At 42.1% G+C, this 17,901-nt stretch overlaps 1 protein-coding gene across 2 annotated transcripts; it reads right to left on the reverse strand.

The window, feature by feature from the left end:
* Positions 1-319: 319 nt before the first annotated feature.
* LOC121506902 (inter-alpha-trypsin inhibitor heavy chain H3-like) lies at positions 320-17,531 on the reverse strand. 2 transcript variants are annotated; one of them, XM_041782926.1, is made up of 20 exons: positions 17,387-17,531; positions 16,639-16,799; positions 16,440-16,544; positions 16,164-16,326; positions 15,952-16,062; positions 15,224-15,352; positions 15,005-15,121; positions 13,143-13,311; positions 12,960-13,070; positions 10,101-10,282; positions 9,816-9,995; positions 9,598-9,719; positions 6,861-7,114; positions 6,058-6,105; positions 5,332-5,382; positions 2,742-2,909; positions 2,373-2,538; positions 1,294-1,442; positions 1,041-1,128; positions 320-850 (listed from the first exon to the last, which is right to left on the reverse strand). In XM_041782926.1, exons 1-20 carry the CDS (start codon positions 17,456-17,458, stop codon positions 736-738), a joined length of 2,661 nt encoding a protein of 886 aa, XP_041638860.1. In that variant the 5' UTR covers positions 17,459-17,531; the 3' UTR covers positions 320-735. The 2 variants fall into 2 exon arrangements, with proteins under 2 accessions (XP_041638860.1, XP_041638861.1); XM_041782927.1 differs by lacking the exon at positions 6,058-6,105.
* Positions 17,532-17,901: the final 370 nt, after the last annotated feature.

Here is a 17,901-nt window from a genome sequence, read left to right on the forward strand (position 1 = left end):
TCCTCACCAGGTTTTAAAAGACCTGAGAGTTTTAACTCATTTTATCCCACAAATTTAAGAGTTTTAACTCCTTTGTTAACATATGCTCAACACACCAATGCCAGATAGAGGTTTATGAATGTAAGAGAACATTGACCCTGAACTGCATTATTTGGGTGTGGATGTCAGACTTTGTAAAATTACACATAGTGTGATTTCAGCTGGACTTAAAAGTCTAAATGCATTTTTAAAGTCCATTTTAGTTAAAAAAAAATGGAACAAGTTGACTTTTATGCACATACAGTGCCTATAATAAGTATTCACCCCATTTTGTGTTTTACCCTTTAATAAATCAGTCATGGTCAACATAATGTAGCTTTTGGACAAAATTTACAAAAAAAAAACCCTTCTTTAAAGTAAAAGAGAAAACAGATTTCTACAAAGTAATGTCAAAGAGTTTTTTGGCATGTGTAGCAGCTGGCAGTTGTTCTTGTGCTGGAGAGACGACTTGATCTATAATAAACTCAAGATGGAATAAACTCATGTGTCACTTGAATATGTCTTCCTGTTTGCTTGTTGATCTGTAGAACAAATCCCACCAGAAATCCTCACACACAACACTCAAGTTTTTTCACAAGGCAACCAAAGATATAGGACAAGTTTGATTACTGAAAGTTTCAAAAGATTGTTCTAAGGTGAGTCACTGTCCAGCATGTTTTTACATCAATCTTTTCATGAATTCATCACTTTTCCAAGTTAAATTTGTGCAACGATGAACCCGTCCATGGACCGCTGTAGGGCGACCTCAGAGATGACAAGCCAGCAGTCTAGCATTGGAGCAGAGGGGATACTGTAGTCAGCAGCAGAGGATCTGCAGAGATAACATAAAAGATCTTATATTTGTCTATCGGAGCTTGACTGTGCACCACAGTGTTAAAGTTTAAAAGCTTTTTAAGACAACAAGCCCTGGCAAGATAAAATGGTTAAAAATAGCTTAGGGCATGAAGGGTTGAAGCACATTTAAACATGATTACTTCATCATAATACAGAATGAAACAAACCTGGCAGCCTGCATCTCGATGTTTTGGATTTTAAGATTTGAAAAGGGAGAGTTTTCCTGTATCACCTCATAAACTGCTGGACCAAGGGCTGAACACAGAGAGGGACAAATTCAGTAGAAAAGGCGGCACTTTCAGAGACATGCCGAAATATATTTGTATTTAGTGAACAATATCTCCCTCAATAACAAGTGTGAAAACATTTGTTGATTATTTCGTATCACTGATATCAACTCAAGCAAACAAATCCACCCACCTAAAATCCCTGTGAGGTTTCCGTCTGTCGGCTGTTGTCTGATAACAGGCCAGAGGAAACGAAGACCACTTTTCTCATGAATCAAGAGGACGATCCGTGTGTCTCCGCTTACAAAATCTATTTCTTTGGGCCGTCTGATCACTGTCACACTAGAAAAGAAAGCATGTTATCTTACATTTATTAAAGGACCCTTTAGTCTCAGTATCAGCTGCAAACACTAATTTACATTAAACAGGACTGTTGTGAAATCATAAGATGTTTTCACAGTGTATTCCTGCAGTATTGATGTAACAAAAAAACTGCCTTGGAACAGTCATACTGATACCCCAACTGTGTGATATTACATGAGCCCATCTGTCAGTTCACAGCGTTCACAGTTTTGCTTTGTGGGAAATTGAGAGTGCCTGGCACATAGTGACCTCCACATGTACAGATTAACATACATACACACACAGGACTGCATTATCTTACTGGCTCAGTTTTGACTCTATTGCCTCTGTAACTGCCTTTAAAGATATGAAGATGGTACAAAGAAGGGATCAGGTTGTCCCCCCATTACACCTCTGGGATTTTCAAGGTGATGGAGGAACCTAAAAGAGGTGTAAATATCACAGCTCTAACAGACACCTTGAATCGGGCTCAAATTATCCTGAGAGTATACAGATGGCTGCTTCTGCTCATGAATGACGTTAAAAAAGGGATTCAGGGGCACAGGTTAAGCTCAGTTAGTAGAACAAGCACCCAGAGTACAGATACTAGAGTCCTTATGGTCCCATCAGCTGCCAGTTTGACCCCAAGCCTTGACCTTTGATGCATGTCTACCCCTCTGTCTTGTTCCCCCATTTCCTTTCTCATCATCTGTAGAGGTGAAGCCAATTTATTACCCAGTCTACCTTTGCATATTTTTTAATCGAGAAAAAATTTCACATCTATCACTGTCAGTGATGAACCAGGCTTTGTGTCCTTCAAATCAGGTCCATATGATGTCAAAAAACTGGATTTATGAGAGACTTCTGGTATGAGGTGCACGGAGTAGACACATGTTTAGTTCACTCCCACAATCGCTGAGGTAAACTCACTTTTCACGAGTAATGACTTCATTCTCCTGAAGATGGATAGCTGTGCCCTGTGGGTCTTGTACAAGGATTTTCAAGCCATCAAGCTGAAACTTTGCAGTCGCTGTGTGGATGGCAATCCTTCTGAATCCCCCCAGTGATGCATCGAGCTCACCATTTACTAACAGCCCTAGAGCAAAAGAAACAGTGTTGGAGAAACAGATACTTTCCTTATAGTATCCTTAAGTACAAGAAAAAGAGACACAGGGTTCAATAATTTATGACTGACACAAAGAAACTGACAAGAAGAAGGAAGGGTGAAATATCAAAGTTCCACTGATGAGGCTGGTTTTTTTTAGGATTAATGATGGCACATGAAGAAACATTACTGACCTCCGTTAGGATGGTAAAGAAGTTGAAGATTGATGTTTCCAACAACATTATAACACAGTGGGAGAGCCTGGTTCTCAGTTTTACGTAAAAACTGGGTGGCATGAACAACTGGATTTGGAGCAGGTCTTAAAGGTTGCCTAGGACCTGGATTGGGGGTGACAGGAGCCACTGAGGAACAAACAGAGAGCAAAAGTCACAAATCCAAAGGAAACACTTAAAATGGAAAAAGAAAAAATGTCCCCTCCCCAAAACAGATTGTGCTTATAAATAAAAACATATTCAAGGTTGATTAACTAAAGAGATGATTGCAACATAGACTTTCCCCTGGTTGTGGTCAGAAAACACTTTTTTCTTTTAGGTGGTATCATGGTGTGTACCACACTAAACACAAACCACAGAAAGCTAAGGTGAGAGTTGTCCCAGGAGGAGGTTAGAAAGAAAATTATAGACAAGCATGTTAAAGGTAAAGGCTATAAGACCATCTCCAAGCAGCCTGAAGTTCCTGTGACAACAGATGCACATATTATTCAGAAGTTTAAGGCCCATTTGACTGTAGCCAACCTTCCTGGGGGTGGCTGCAAGAGAAAATTGATGACAAATTGAAGAAACAGATGATATAATCAGTCACCAAAGAGCCCAGAACAACTTCCAAAGAGATTAGAGGTAAACTCGAAGGTCAAGGTACATCAGAGTCAGAACGCACCATCTGTCACTGTTTGAGCCAAAGTAGACTTAATGGAAGACAACCGAGGAAGCAAATCATAAAAAAGCCAGACTGGAATTTGCCAAAATGCATATTGATAAGCCACAAAAATTCTGGGAGAATGTCTTTTGGACAAATGAGACCAAACTAGAGTTTTTTGGCGAGTCACATCAGCTCTATGTTCACAGACACAAAAATGAAGCAGACAAAGAAAAGAACACTGTAGCTACTGTGAAACATGGAGGAGGCTCAATAATGTTCTGGGGCTGCTTTGCTGCATCTGGCACAGGGTGTGATGAATCTGTGCAGAGTACAGTGAAATTTCTAGGCTATCAAGGCATTCTGGTGCAAAATGTGCTGCCCAGTGTCAGAAAGCTTGGTCTCAGTCGCAGCTCATGGGTCCTCCAACAGGATAAAGACCCAAAACACAGTGCTAAAAACGGCCAAGAATGGCTAAGAACAAAACACTGAACTATTCTGAAGTGGCCTTCTATGAGCCCTGATCTAAACCCTCTTAAACATCTATGGAAGGAGCTGAAACATGCAGTCTGAAGAAGGCACCCTTCACACCTGAGACAGAAGGAGCAGTTTGCTCACAAGGAGTGGGCCAAAATACAAAAAAGGGGAGTACATCTCTCCGTCCCATTTCAGATCTCCGTGTGTTAAGCAGACACCTACGAAAGGGATCTTGGTTTCAAAATAAACTGGGCAAAGAGCTGAGTGGAGTCAATGCAATGTACAGAATATCTGGGTCTCAATCTGAATTCCCTCTCTTATCGTGTCACTCTTTCAGAGGGGAGGTTAACATCTCTCACACAGTGCCTCGACCTTTTCCGTTTGGGGAAAATAGTGACATTCAGACTGTGCCTGCGTTTGCCAGGCTTAATGGCCTCAGTAATCTCTGTTGTGCATTTGGGCATTTTAATGATGAGGGAATTTCAGCGCTGGGTGGCAGCACTGCGCCTGTCCCCATGACGTCACCTCAGCCGCAGGGTGAGGATAACATCAGCATGTTTAACGGCTCTCCGTCTGTGGAGGAACGTGAAAACTCTGTGAGCAGGCGTCCCACTGGGGGCAGTGTCAATAAGAAGTGAAGTTATGAGGATGTGACACACTTTCAACATGTATGAATATTAAATATGAAGTGCTGTTAAATGCACGTTTGAGTCATGGCTGGACAAGACCAGCTATGTATAGTGATAATTCGTAAATGAGAGTCAATAGTTAAATGTAACAAAAAGGACTAGCAACCATTGCATTTTATGTCTTTTACTTGAATCAAAGAAAGTTTTTTTGGTCACATAATCTGTTTTCAAAGTTAAAACACTAGTGTAAAATCGTGTTGTGTCACACCCCTACCTCATAAGTCTTTTTAATAATGAAGCCTGATAATACTCTAAAGCTTGCAATATCATGTAAGAAGCGTAAAGCTAACCCAAGTCTCTTTACCATTAAAAAAACAGACAATATACAAGCTTTTGTTAATGTAAGCTGTTAATGAGTTAAGTTCTTACGAGGCTTTGTATTTGCTCATGTAGTTGCTGAGTGAAGTTATTTTTGCATCTATAATGTTGCATCTCATTATTCTCCATTTGAGAGGTATTGAGTAAAAGGGGCTAAGGTAAATTTGACTGCAGAGGTACAAGAGGTGGCCTGGGCCCCACCTGGAAGCTCAAATCTGTTTGGCCACCCAAGATGCCAATACAGTTTTGTTCTTTTTTTTGTTTTGTTTTTGGCAATTTATTGAATAAAAAAGTGAATAGACATATTTTCAGATAATTAAGATGAATTACAGCATCCCTTTTTTGTAAACCCAGGTTAGATTGTTAATTGATTGACAGCATTAACATAAATGCGGCAACTGATTTTATCAATAAGATACTTTACCTGTAACTGGTAGTATTAGAGAGCCGTCCACAAAATCTGCCTCAGCAATTACTGCAAGCACAAAGGTAATCTTAGAAAAAGCTATTAATGGTAATATAAATGGCAAGTCTTGAATATTTTTTTTTTCCCATTTTGGTTAAACTTTTAAATTATAAATATCTATAAAGCATTTTATGTCAAAATCTTTCAGGTTTTAATCTTAAAAGAGCTATTTGAAATAGGAGCTTTGAATAAAATGTGCAAATTCTACATTGCTATTTTTTTAGCCAAAAAGTTTGCATCTGTACTTAACCACTGTGAAATTTATGAAGTCAAAACACAGATGGGCCAGGTCATGGATAAAGGCATGTGTTTCTCCTCTCATGGAGCCTACATCTATTTCTACCAGCGCATATCTATACTCACCAAATCTTCTGAAAAATCTTGGTTTGGGTGCACATTTAACAATAAAAATTGTAAATAGGTGTTTTAAAAGAATCTACATCCTTGTTTGTTTACTTATTTAAATCATATATTGTTGCCTTTCCATTTGTATGTTATAATACAGATTCAGAAAATTTCTATTCATTGCCTGTTTATGGGGAAAATTTAAGAGGGTTATCTACTCAGGCAACCCAAACCTCTTTAGGTTGTGTGAGCAGATCAATCATGGCTTGTAAAAATTCATTTTATCATCAATTCAATGATAGAACATGGTTATAGCTGGAATAGAAAAAAAGAACTTACTAAACGTATCATAGGCTGAATCAGCATAGTCATAGTCTGCTGTAGCCACTGCAAAAGGGTATTCATTGTCTTGTAAGATTATTATTTTCTAACAAACATCTGGTAAAGCTATATCTGACAACATTACACATTCAAGTTACAACAGACATTTCTCTTATCACAGAATGGATGAGCACTACATGAGTACTTAAAGTCATTTTTAAAGGTTATGGAAGTCTTCTTTGATCTACACCCTGTGTCAATTTATCATTCATAGAATTTGATACAAAAATATAAATATAAAAATATCAAGATAACGTGACAATTCCTCCAAAACTGAAGACGAAGTCAAGTGCACCATGGCATGTTTTGTGCATTTTTACTGATGCCAAAAAGGTTGGGGCACTGTGCAAAATGTAAATAAAAACAGAATGCAATGATTTGAAAAAAATCATAACATATCAATAAAAAAGCATACATAACAAAATCAGATATTGAAACGAAGAAATTTAACCATTTCATTAAAAATACTAGCTCGTTTTGAATTTGATGGCAGCAACACATCTCATAAATAGGGATGAGGCAACAAAAGGCTGGAAAAGTAATTGTTAATTAAAGAAAAACAGTTGGACAAGCATTTTGCAACTGATTAGATTAGCTGGTTACTAAACTACTCATCCCCTCATTACCTAATGCCAAATCATACAGCCAGGTCCTACCTTTCTAATGTCCTCTCCCTAATAACAAAAACTATGACAATAAAAACAATGTTTGAACACTCTCGTTTTTCCATCTTGTTTGCTGTTCTTATTTGTGTTACTCACCAGTTCTAGTAATTGGACCATCATCTTCAAATAACATGGCACTTGCTCCTGATGGCAAACCCATGGGAAACTGTGAGTAGGTGTGTGTGTCCTGTGTGGTTTCACCTTCCTTGGGCTTATGAAGCACATCTGCACTCTCCCCTGGAGGCTTGGTGACCACCATGGATGTCAGTGGAGTCACAAAGCTGTACTTTAGTGACAGCTCCAAAGCCTCTTTCTTAGCGTTCTCCCTCTCAGGACCAGAGAGCCGCAGTCTGAGGTACAAGTTGTGTGTATGGTATGATAAACAGAGAAAAAAAATAAGAAGAAAGACAGTTAAGGTATCCAGGTACTGGCATTGTTATACGAAATAAAACACTTTTTTAAAATTTCGATTGTTATACAAGCTACCTTCCAGTTGCAATTGACTCAAAAGGTGCAAAAAAAGAACCCTGTTTTGTTCTGGGTTTGGCTTCAGTATAGAAAGTTCTTGCATGTAAGCCACTGATGTGCTGGTGTTCCATATCAAAAATGCTGCCATGCAGCTCTGTGCAGTACTCTTAGTTATTTAAGAGGCAGTTTGGAGGGACTTCCTCTAAAGTCTAAAAAGTTTTGTGAAAGATTATCAAACATGCTTCCAGCTTTGTTACATTGCAGCTGTAATGAGTGGTGGTGTTGTAAAGAGATTCTGTTTTGATAGCATTATCCATCCATCCATCTTCTTCCGTTTATCCGAGATCAGGTCGCGGGGGCAGCAGCCTAAGCAGGGAAGCCCAGACTTCCCTCTCTCCAGCCACTTCATCCAGCTCTTCCCAGGGGATCCCGAGGCGTTCCCAGGCCAGCCGAGTGACATAGTCTCTCCAGTGTGTCTTGGGTCTTCCCCGGGGCCTCCTCCCAGTGGGACTTGCCCGGAACACCTCACCAGGGAGGTGTCCAGGGGGCATCCGGACCAGATGCCCGAGCCACCTCATCTGGCTCCTCTCAACACGGAGGAGCAGCGGCTCTACTCCGAGTCTCCCCCGGATGGCCGAGCTTCTCACCCTATCTCTAAGGGAGAGCCCAGACACCCTGCGGAGGAAACTCATTTCAGCTGCCTGTACCCGCGATCTCGTTCTTTCGGTCACTACCCACCGTTCATGACCATAGGTGAGGGTGGGAACGTAGATCGACCGGTAAATCGAGAGCTTCGCCTTTCGACTTAGCTCTTTCTTCACCATGACAGACCGATGCAGAGACCGCATCACTGCTGACGCCGCACCGATCCGCCTGTCAATCTCCCGCTCCATTCTTCCCTCACTCGTGAACAAGACCCAGAGATACTTGAACTCCTCCACTTGGGGCAGGTTCTCATTCCCAGCCTGGAGAGGGCATTCCACCCTTTTCCGACTGAGGACCATGGTCTCAGATTTGGAGGTGCTGATTCTCATCCCAGCCGCTTCACACTTGGTTGCAAACCATTCCAGAGAGAGCTGGAGGTCCCGGTCTGATGAAGCCAACAGGACCACATCATCCGCCAAAAGCAGAGACCCAATCCTGAGGCCACCAAACCTGACACCCTCAACGCCCTGGCTGCGCCTATAAATTCTGTCCATAAAAGTTATGAACAGAACCGGTGACAAAGGGCAGCCCTGGCGGAGTCCAACACGCACTGGGAACGAGTCCGACTTACTCACATCCACGTCCCCAGACTCAGCTTTCTCATCAGAAGGCGTGTCGATGGGATTGAGGAGGTCTTCGAAGTATTCCTTTCACCGACCCACAGCGTCCTGAGTCGAGGTCAACAGCGCCCGATCTCCACCGTACAAGGTGTTGACAACGCACTCTTTCCCCCTCCTGAGACGCCGGATCGTGGTTCAGAATCTTCTTGAAGCCGTACGGAAGGCATTCTCCATGGCCTCTCCGAACTCCACCCACGTCCGAGTTTTTGCCTTGGCAACCTCTGAAGCCGCAAACCGCTTAGCCTGCCAGTACCTGTCAGCTGCCTCTGGAGTCCCACAGGCCAAAAAGGCCCGATAAGACTCCTTCTTCAGCTTGACAGCGTCCCTCACCGCCGGTGTCCACCAGCGGGTTCGGGAGTTGCCGCCACGACAGGCACCGACCACCTTACGGCCGCAGCTCCTATCAGCCGCCTCGACAATAGAGGTACGGAACACGGCCCACTCAGACTCAATGTCCCCCGCCTCCCCCGGAACATGGTTGAAGCATTGTTGTTGTTGATAGCATTATCATTATCTAAAATCTTAAATATCAGAGTACTAAAATTTGATGCCCATATTGGCAAAACATATGGAGCGAGTGGTGAGTTAGTTAAAATGTATTCTGTGCTGGTAGTATCATTTGATAGAAGATAAGGAAAGCCTCTGCTACATCACTGCTATAGTAGCATTTTTCAGCTAGGCAGCACATCTGGACAGAACACCGGTTACTGTTAAAGGTGTGCAGTAAGCCTGCTGGATGTAGCTGATAAAACAAGAACAGTCATATAATTGCCAAACATCAGAAATCTATTTTGGCATTGCTGTTGTGACTATTATGGAAGACCCCCTTTTACGTTTACATTACATTGTAAATTCTGGAAAAGTCAATCTGTCATTGGTGACAAGTTCAGCGGTAACATGTCATTTTTCACTATTACTGTGTTACTGACAACAGAGTTTATCATAAATTAATCAAACCAAAATGTAAAGGTTTAAGCTCTTTAAGAAATAACTGGTAAAGAATATATATAATGAGGAAAGATGTTTGACATCACACTCACTCTTTCTCTAGAAGCTGTTTGACTGTGAGGTAGGCCCAGACCCTCTGGATGTTACTGTCAGACACTGTCCCAGTCGACTCCACTGAAGGATTTGTCTCTGTAAACATCATCCTTGTGTTCCTCTGTCATTGTCCAAAAGAATTCAGATGTGAGTGTCTCTGAGACTTTTATATAGTTCTCAGAATTTAACAGCTGGTTGGAGGGGGGTAAGTACTTACTGAAATGGCGATGACTTGTGGAGTGAAGGTTTCAATGTTGTTGTCAGTGATTTGACCCGCCACAACAATCTCAGAGCCATTATAATACTGACTGAAGTTAGTCTGGGTCAGATTAACTCCACCCTCATAAATCATGGTCACATCAGTCAACAAAGGAGTGGCCACCTCTTCATAGAAACCCTGTTGAAATCCAGTTTGTACTCAGCATGAATGTTTAGTTTTTCCACAGTGACTACAGTATTTTATCAGTCTTTACGGTAGAGCTACAGTAGTGATTTGAAATACCTTCAGCTGTAAATCAGCATCCGAGTCTTCATAAATCCTCCGTGCCACACCGTTGTTCTGCAGTGACATCTTTTCAAGGAACTCAAAGTTGACATCAAAGCCGAAACCGAGACAGTAGAGAGGGAATTTACCGTTGATGGCCTCTCTTACATTTGACTGAATTGCTTCCAGATTTGTCACACCTGCAGACAGAAGACCAAGGTCAAGTTTAATCAAACAACCCTCTGCAGGTTTTTCTTTTTTTTTACATAATGGAAGAAAGTGGCCAGTCAGAAACTCTTTATACTTTGCTGAGGTCATTTTCACACCTTCGGGGACCCTAAAGGGGCCTACAATCTCTCTTTATGATTCCAGCCCAAAACATGACTCCACCACCTCCATGCTGACGTCACAGCCTTGTTGGGACATGGTGGCCATCCACCAACCATCCACTACTCCTCCATCTGGACCATCAAGGGTTGCACGGCACTCATCAGTAAACAAGTCTGTTTGAAAATGAGTTTTCATGTATTTCTGGGCCCACTGTAACCATTTCTGCTTGTGAGCACTGGTTAGAGGTGGTTGAATAGTAGGTTTATACACGACTGCAAGCCTCTGGAGGATCCTACACCTTGAGGTGTCATAGGACTCCAGAGGCTTGCAGCTTCAAATACTTGTTTGCTGCTTTGTAATGGCATTTTAGCAGCTGCTCTCTTAGTCTGATGAATTTGTCTGGCAGAAACCTTCCTCATTATGCCTTTATCTGTACCTGTATCACAAAACTGTCTGTGCTCTGAATCAGCCAAAAATGTCTTCACAGTACAATGATCACACTTAAGTTTTTGTGGAATATCTAATGCCTTCATGCCTTGTCCAAGGCATTGCTCCATTTGATGCTTTTCGACAGCAGAGAGATCCCTTTTCTTTCCCATATTGCATGAAAACTGTGGCCTGTTTAATAATGTGGAATGTCCTTCTTAAGTAGTTTTCCTTTAATTGGGCTCACCTGGAAAATAATCATCCTAGGTGTCTGAGATTGATTTCACTGATCCAAAGAGCCCTGAGACACAATACCATCCATTAGTTTAATTGAAAAATAAAAAATTTATGTTTATGACACCAAAATTCAATTTGCATAACAATTTGGAACACGGTGTATATGTGAGCCATACACAGTGACTGTAATAGGTTAGTTAGGAGACTAGCAAAAACATCTTTTCCTCCATGTAAAACTGTTAGTATGGTCCTGTGCTCTCCTTGTTATAAAGAAATGTGGTCCACTTCTGATAAAACTGCCTCTATACCATAGCTACATCCAAGCCAACTGCAACAACAGGGGCAGCCATTGCTTCTGGCTTCCAGAAGAAATAAATCCCGTTTTTAGCTACTGTCTTGTTCTTGTCAAATCATGCTTATTATCTGTTGTCAGACCAGGTACAACCCTATCACAGTGGAGCTTTGCAAGATGGATCTGCCTGATGACAGACATGAAATCAGGCCAATCCATCTGCTTTGCAAGGTTACTAAAAATCCCTTTAACAGTAAAACCAAACAACTATTCTGTTATAAATTTAGGGTAAGTTAGGTAAATTACACATTTTTTTGATGTCAGGTCAGATTAGGTATGGGAGCATATGCCAATTCTGCACTTCGTCGTGTCAACCTTGGTCTTGTGCTGTTCTGTTCAGTCAACTTCCTCACCAGAGTATAGTAAGGCTGGATGAACTAAGGACCAAAATACTCTGACTTTCATCCACAAGCTCAGATACTGAGAACACCACACTGTCTTGTTTAGAGAACAAGATAGTAGGGGTGGTTTTGTTCTCAGTCAGTAGGGATGATGCTTGTATTCCATATGGAGTGGATGAGAGCATGCATCCACAAGAGGGGGGTTTCACCAGCTGCCTTGAGCATCTCAGCCTAAAATCCACATACACCTGGTCCTTTCCCTGCCTCCAACTTGTTCACCGCCACCAACGACAGTTGGTGGATTACAGCTTGCGGGTGGCTCCACTCTCACTAGGTCTGTGGCATCCATTTTGAACTCACAACAGGGAAGATCTGCCTGGTACAACTCCAAAGTTGCCAGACTATCATTTCTTGATACCTTACTCCTCTGTCAGGATCATGCTATCAGGTGCCCTTACTGCAGAGTAACATGGAGAGGATGCAGCTGATTTGAGGCTCTGTATGGCCGGTCAGGCATTACTTGTGCCCAGGTGGCCCTCTACTGTCTCACACAGGCCATGAACCCCTGTCCTCATCACCCTTGCAGCGTCATGCCTCAGTCTCCTGCCCAGTTCAGTTTTGCCATCAAGTCTCGCCCTGTGACTTGCCTCAATGATGTCAATGGTTTCCTCAGAGATGGGGATTGAATCTACCACCAAGTTAAGTCTCGTGTAGAACATTTACTTTGCAGAGAGTTCACCCATCTCTGTTGAAGCATAGACCACAAAAAATGAGGCTGAGCCAAATAAATGGGTTTGTCTGGCATGCAGGAAACATTCATTGACAGGCCATCCCCTCAGTGTAGGGTCCATCAGCAAGTGCGGGACTGTAGTAGGTCTATCCACCTACGCTAGTCTCACCAGTGCCACCTCAGACAAGGCAGCGTCTGCAATCCCAAGTTGAGCAAGTTGCCTCGACATTGCAGGAATATAAGAATCCTCCTGAACAGAAGGCATGTTCCAGGTGCTGACCTGGAAGACTGCCTCAAGTTGATCCAAAACAATTGAGAATCAGTGGACTACACCTCAACCTTTGTGACTTTGGGATGTGCTCACTGTGTATGCTTGTATCGACAACGATAAAGTCCAGATTTATTTATTGTGTAGCATTATAGTGTATCAATGTCTGAGTGGTTGTATATATTATTGTTACCTGAGGTTGGGTCTCCATCTGTGAGCAGTATGAGGATAGATGCTGAGCCTTCTCTGGGATGTCTGTTCAGCATAGATGTCCCTTCTAAAACGGCTCGGTTAATGTCAGTGGCTGGAAAAAAAATAATATTAGCATCTTGCTGTAAAATGTGTGTCTCTAAATAAAGAATTAAAAAAGTCTCACCTCCTCTGGATTGAATGTTCTGTGCAAAAGTTTTGGCACTAGCCACATTTTGTTTGTTAGCCTGAACAAGTTCTCGTTTCCAGTGAAAAATGCTGTCATCAAAAGTGATCAGACCAAAGAAGTCATCTTCTGCCAGGTCGTTCAAGATATGAATCAGTGCAATTCGGGTCTGGTTAAAAACATTATTCACACATAAGAACTTTTGATTATCAGACATGATAATCTTCAGTAAAAGGGCTCTATTTTCGTAGACCAGGCCAACGGGGTGTGTCCAGGGCATTTTGCAATTTTCGTGCATGGCGCAGTCCGGCGCCGCGCGGCGCACTAATGTCTCTGTCCCTCCCACCGGCGCAAGTGGCAAAGAGGGAGGAGAGAAGACGTGAGTGGGTTTAACACAGCCGAGTGTAATCTTCACCAATCAAATGAACGCCTCTCCTTGCCTTTAAATGCACTGCAGGCAAGGCGCTGTGCCAATTTCACCTTGCCACCACCATGGACAAAGACAGCAGCAGCAGCTCCAGGCGGCCAAACTTCTCCCAGGAGGAAACTGATGTGCTGGTCTGGGAGGTCCAAGCTCGCAGTACCAGAATATATGGTAATGCTAACAGACCTCCAGGGCTGACGATGCAAAAACTGCCTGGGAGGAAGTTACTAATATTGTCAATCAAGTTTGCCCAGATATTCTGAGAACCGTTGCCCAATGTAAAAAACGGTTCAATGATGTAAGGAGAAGGGCCAAAAAAAAAAGCTGTCAGAGCAAAGAAGGCACACAGTGGCCACCGGGCTGCGCATCAGAGGCCACGATGCACGTCACCGTGTGGACCACCTCGCGGGACAGATGTAATCTTTTCCTGTGTCATGAATAGGAGTACAAAATTAAGTGACAATTACATTAAACACAGCAGCAGGCTAATCCAGGCATCATGCTTGTGATCCATCTGCATTCCTGCTCTGTCATCGCCAAATAGGAGAACCTTTGGTGATATATTCTCTCCTGGTATCTCCTCCTCATCCTCCTTGCAATAATGTACTCCATCTTTTTAGATCACGTTAAGAATAAAGATTAAAACAGAGAAATATGGGCAATCACAGGTAAATCCTTAAGACACTGACTGACTTACATTTATTCAGCATCTATCTCTTTTTTCTTTTCTTTTGGATTTCATGAGATGAGAGAAGCCGAATGTATACTCCGTATCTGATGCTGTGGCTGTTTGTGGTTGGCTGAGAGATGTGAACTCGCTAGTTTTTATCACTTCCAGCTGCCATCAGGTTGAGTTTCAATTACGCGTGACAAACATCTTTGATCTGACATCAGATGTGACGGGACAATTTATATAGATACAAATGTATGTGCTGGTTCAGACAGTTACATTAAATAGTGGTTGCTGTGATTTTTTATTGCATTGAAATGTGCCTAACACTCTGGAAACCTGCCTGTGAGGGTTTGGTGACGTGTTTGCACTGCGTGCCTGTCAGCCAAATTACCACTACACTGGGCGCGCTTCACCTGCACCGAGAATAGACCAGGTTGGAGCTGGCGGGCTTTCAGCGCACCTTCCACGCAGTGTTTTGGCACGAAATTGTCACTGAGCCAAGCTGAATCTGTCGACACCTCCCCCTGGTGCGCCACCACACCCATCTCGGCGCAGCCGGGTCTACCAAATTGCCAAATTGGCTGCGCACGGTGGTGCCCTGGACAAAATTACCACTGCGTGGGGTGCGCCACGCTCTGCCACCCTGCGCCACCTTGTGCTGCGCCACAAAATTAGAGCCCATAGGCATTAAATGCCTCAGAGTAAAAGTGCATTCACTTCTGCTGTTGCATTTTGTCACAAACTCAGACTGTCATAAAACTGTACCTGTTGTATTTTCCTCCCGTGCATTGAGCCACTTTGATCAATGACAAAGATCACATTTTTTGGTATCCGGGCAAGATTAGATGGAGCAAAGTGATGAACAAAGTACCCCGATGATTTCTAGTGGAAGTAAGATCAGATGTTGAGTGGTTAAAAAATGATGTTTTATTCAAAAACTGCCATGCTACTGTTGCTAATAGATTTAGTAAAGGTGAGATTTACCTTGATGTCTCCAAATGAGGCTTCCCTGTTGACATCATAAAAAATGACCAGATCTCCATTCATACCTTGCTCTCCACAGCTGTCACATGATTTCTGTTGATCCTCTGTTGGGTAGAAATACAGCCATGCCTTGAAACAGAAAAGTTAAGGTTTTATACGTCTTTGACAGCATGCTTTTTCTTATGCTTTGTCTAAATGCAATTTGGCAACTATTTAAAGATGTAGCAAAAATTAGCCATATAGTAGCATACATCAGATGAGACGATCTAAAAAGATATGGGCCAGACTCGGCAACTGGCTGGCCTTCCAAACACTGAGGCGAAAATCTCAATAAAGCATTTAAACATCTAGATAATGTGCAGAATGTGTCGGTTCATCTGTCCGTACCTGTCAGAATTTGTTAAAATGGATTTAAACATAATAATTCTGAAGGTGTTTCAAAGGGTTAAGCTTGAATGACTGAGATTGAAATGCTAATTCAGTTATCCCCTTAATGGCAATTGAAATTATGTGGTAGCATCAAGTCAACATAGTTGTTCATCCATGCCATCTGTCAGAAATTGCCCCGTTCCCTCATCAGCTCCTTTGGAGAATAATGCAGTAAGCCAGAATGGATGGAATATCATCATGGAGCCGTTATGTTTGTAAAGCTGAATAGTACATTTTGGTTTGGGTAAGATGGTAACAGTTGAACGAAGATCACACTATTGCACTCTTTCTATTAGTACCTGTTTGTCTGCAAGTGTTTTGGTGATGGCATTAGCCATGGCATTGGTGCTCAGTCCTCCTTTCACCTCCAAGAAATTGATCCCAGCATCCTCATTTATGTGCACATCCACCTAGTAATGAGAATTGAAACAGATAAGGGTATAATGTCACTCCAGTCGTGTTTCCCTGGCTCTTCAATCAGTAAATAAATGAATGAACAGGATATTCATACCTTGAAGTCTTTTACAGGCTGCATGGGTCGAGCGTGGATTTGCAGCTCATACTTGCCCAACTTGCGTTTCAGTAGTTCCTCATACGTAAGTTCAAAGGTGACTTTTTTGTGAGCTGCTACATTCACTGAAGTCTTGAATTCCTCATGAGTCCTTCCAACAGAGCTTCAACAGATCATGGTGATAACAGATAATATTAGAATTAAAGAAGTCAGCCAAAGACATCCAAAAATCATTCTAGAAATCACCTGGCAGGATCTCATCTACTGATCATGTACCTGACAATCCCTGCACTCTGACCTCGGGACACAGCATCAGTGTACTGCTGCTTAGCCACTTCCTTAGCTTTCACAACTCCATCGTATGGCTGCCCATCAATAAACCTGAGGAACAATCACAACCTTTTGTTGGTACAAATGATTCATTATTTATTTATGTCAACTGTTAATATTGATGAGTCATGATTTTTTTACCAACATTCTGAATTTACTGATGAAGGCATTCTTGGGAATCCGGACTTGAAACTCTACTTCCTTCGACGCGTCCATTCGATTGGCCACACGGCTTGTGATGACAGTGGTTGCATAACGACTGCTCACTGTTGAGTTGATGTGAAAGCTGTAGATGTCCCAGTCATCCTGTGCAAATATGAGAAGCCCATTTCACTATTATTAGTAAATGACTTTGTTGATCCCTCTGGCAACAGACTGGCCAAAGATCTGATGATGATGAAAACAAAGGTGGGTAGCATGAGAGAGTGTCATTGGTTTACGTAGAAAAACACCCCATCCTGGATTATTTTTTTTATCTGATCATTTCATGCAGGTTATTTCTGTTATCCAGTACACCAAGCTTATTGATTAACATCATGGGGACCAGCTTTGTTTCCCTAAAAAGGGGGCATAGTCCCAACAGTGTCACTATGTAAACACATTCACACACGAATACACATGAAGGGTCGTGTTGTTAAACACCAACTTTCAAGAATTCCCTTTTGCATCAGTGTAGCAAACTTCATTTCAAAGCTTAAAATTTTACTTAAACATTGCAAAAACATTTTAGTGCTAGTATTTAACAGAGACAAAGTTCAGTGTGGGGAAACTTCAGACAAATGCTGCAGATCCTCCCAAAAAGTCACACCAAAGCTTCAGATTTGAATTAATTTTCCAGGTTAAGTTCCTTGACTTTGCTTCCTTATAGCTCTTACAAAGTGCAAGTTTCTTACCTTGTCTGCAAGTGTGGTAACCAAAGCTGACAGCAGCCCAAAGAGGACCAGTTGTACCACAGCTCGTGCCATCACGCCTCTGACCAGAGTGCGAACTAGGCCGTTAGAGCTCTCTTTTAAACTCAGACGAGGACAGCATGTGTACATAAGATTTTTAATAGACCAATCTCTTTTTTGCCTCTCTCTCATTTGTGCACAGAAGACAAACCCGCCCACCCATGAAAACACACTACCACCCACACATACACACTGCAGACTGCCAGGAATCAAAAGTGGCTGATCAACATGATCAAACTTAAGGGAGGTATCATTGCCCACATGACCTTTGCTATCAGCAGTGAGACTCACTGCTCAGACTTTGGCATCAAACAAAAAACTGTTCTTGCAAACAAAGGCAACATTTGAAGTAAATTTACATTTTCAGTGAACAAAACAAGCAAATGAAATAATATAGTGTCAAGCAAAATGAATTTATTATCTCTGATTTCAAGTATGTACAGCTTTTGTGAGTAGCT

This window comes from Cheilinus undulatus, linkage group 3, assembly GCF_018320785.1.
Source record: "Cheilinus undulatus linkage group 3, ASM1832078v1, whole genome shotgun sequence".
NCBI classification, from domain to species: Eukaryota; Metazoa; Chordata; class Actinopteri; order Labriformes; family Labridae; genus Cheilinus; species Cheilinus undulatus.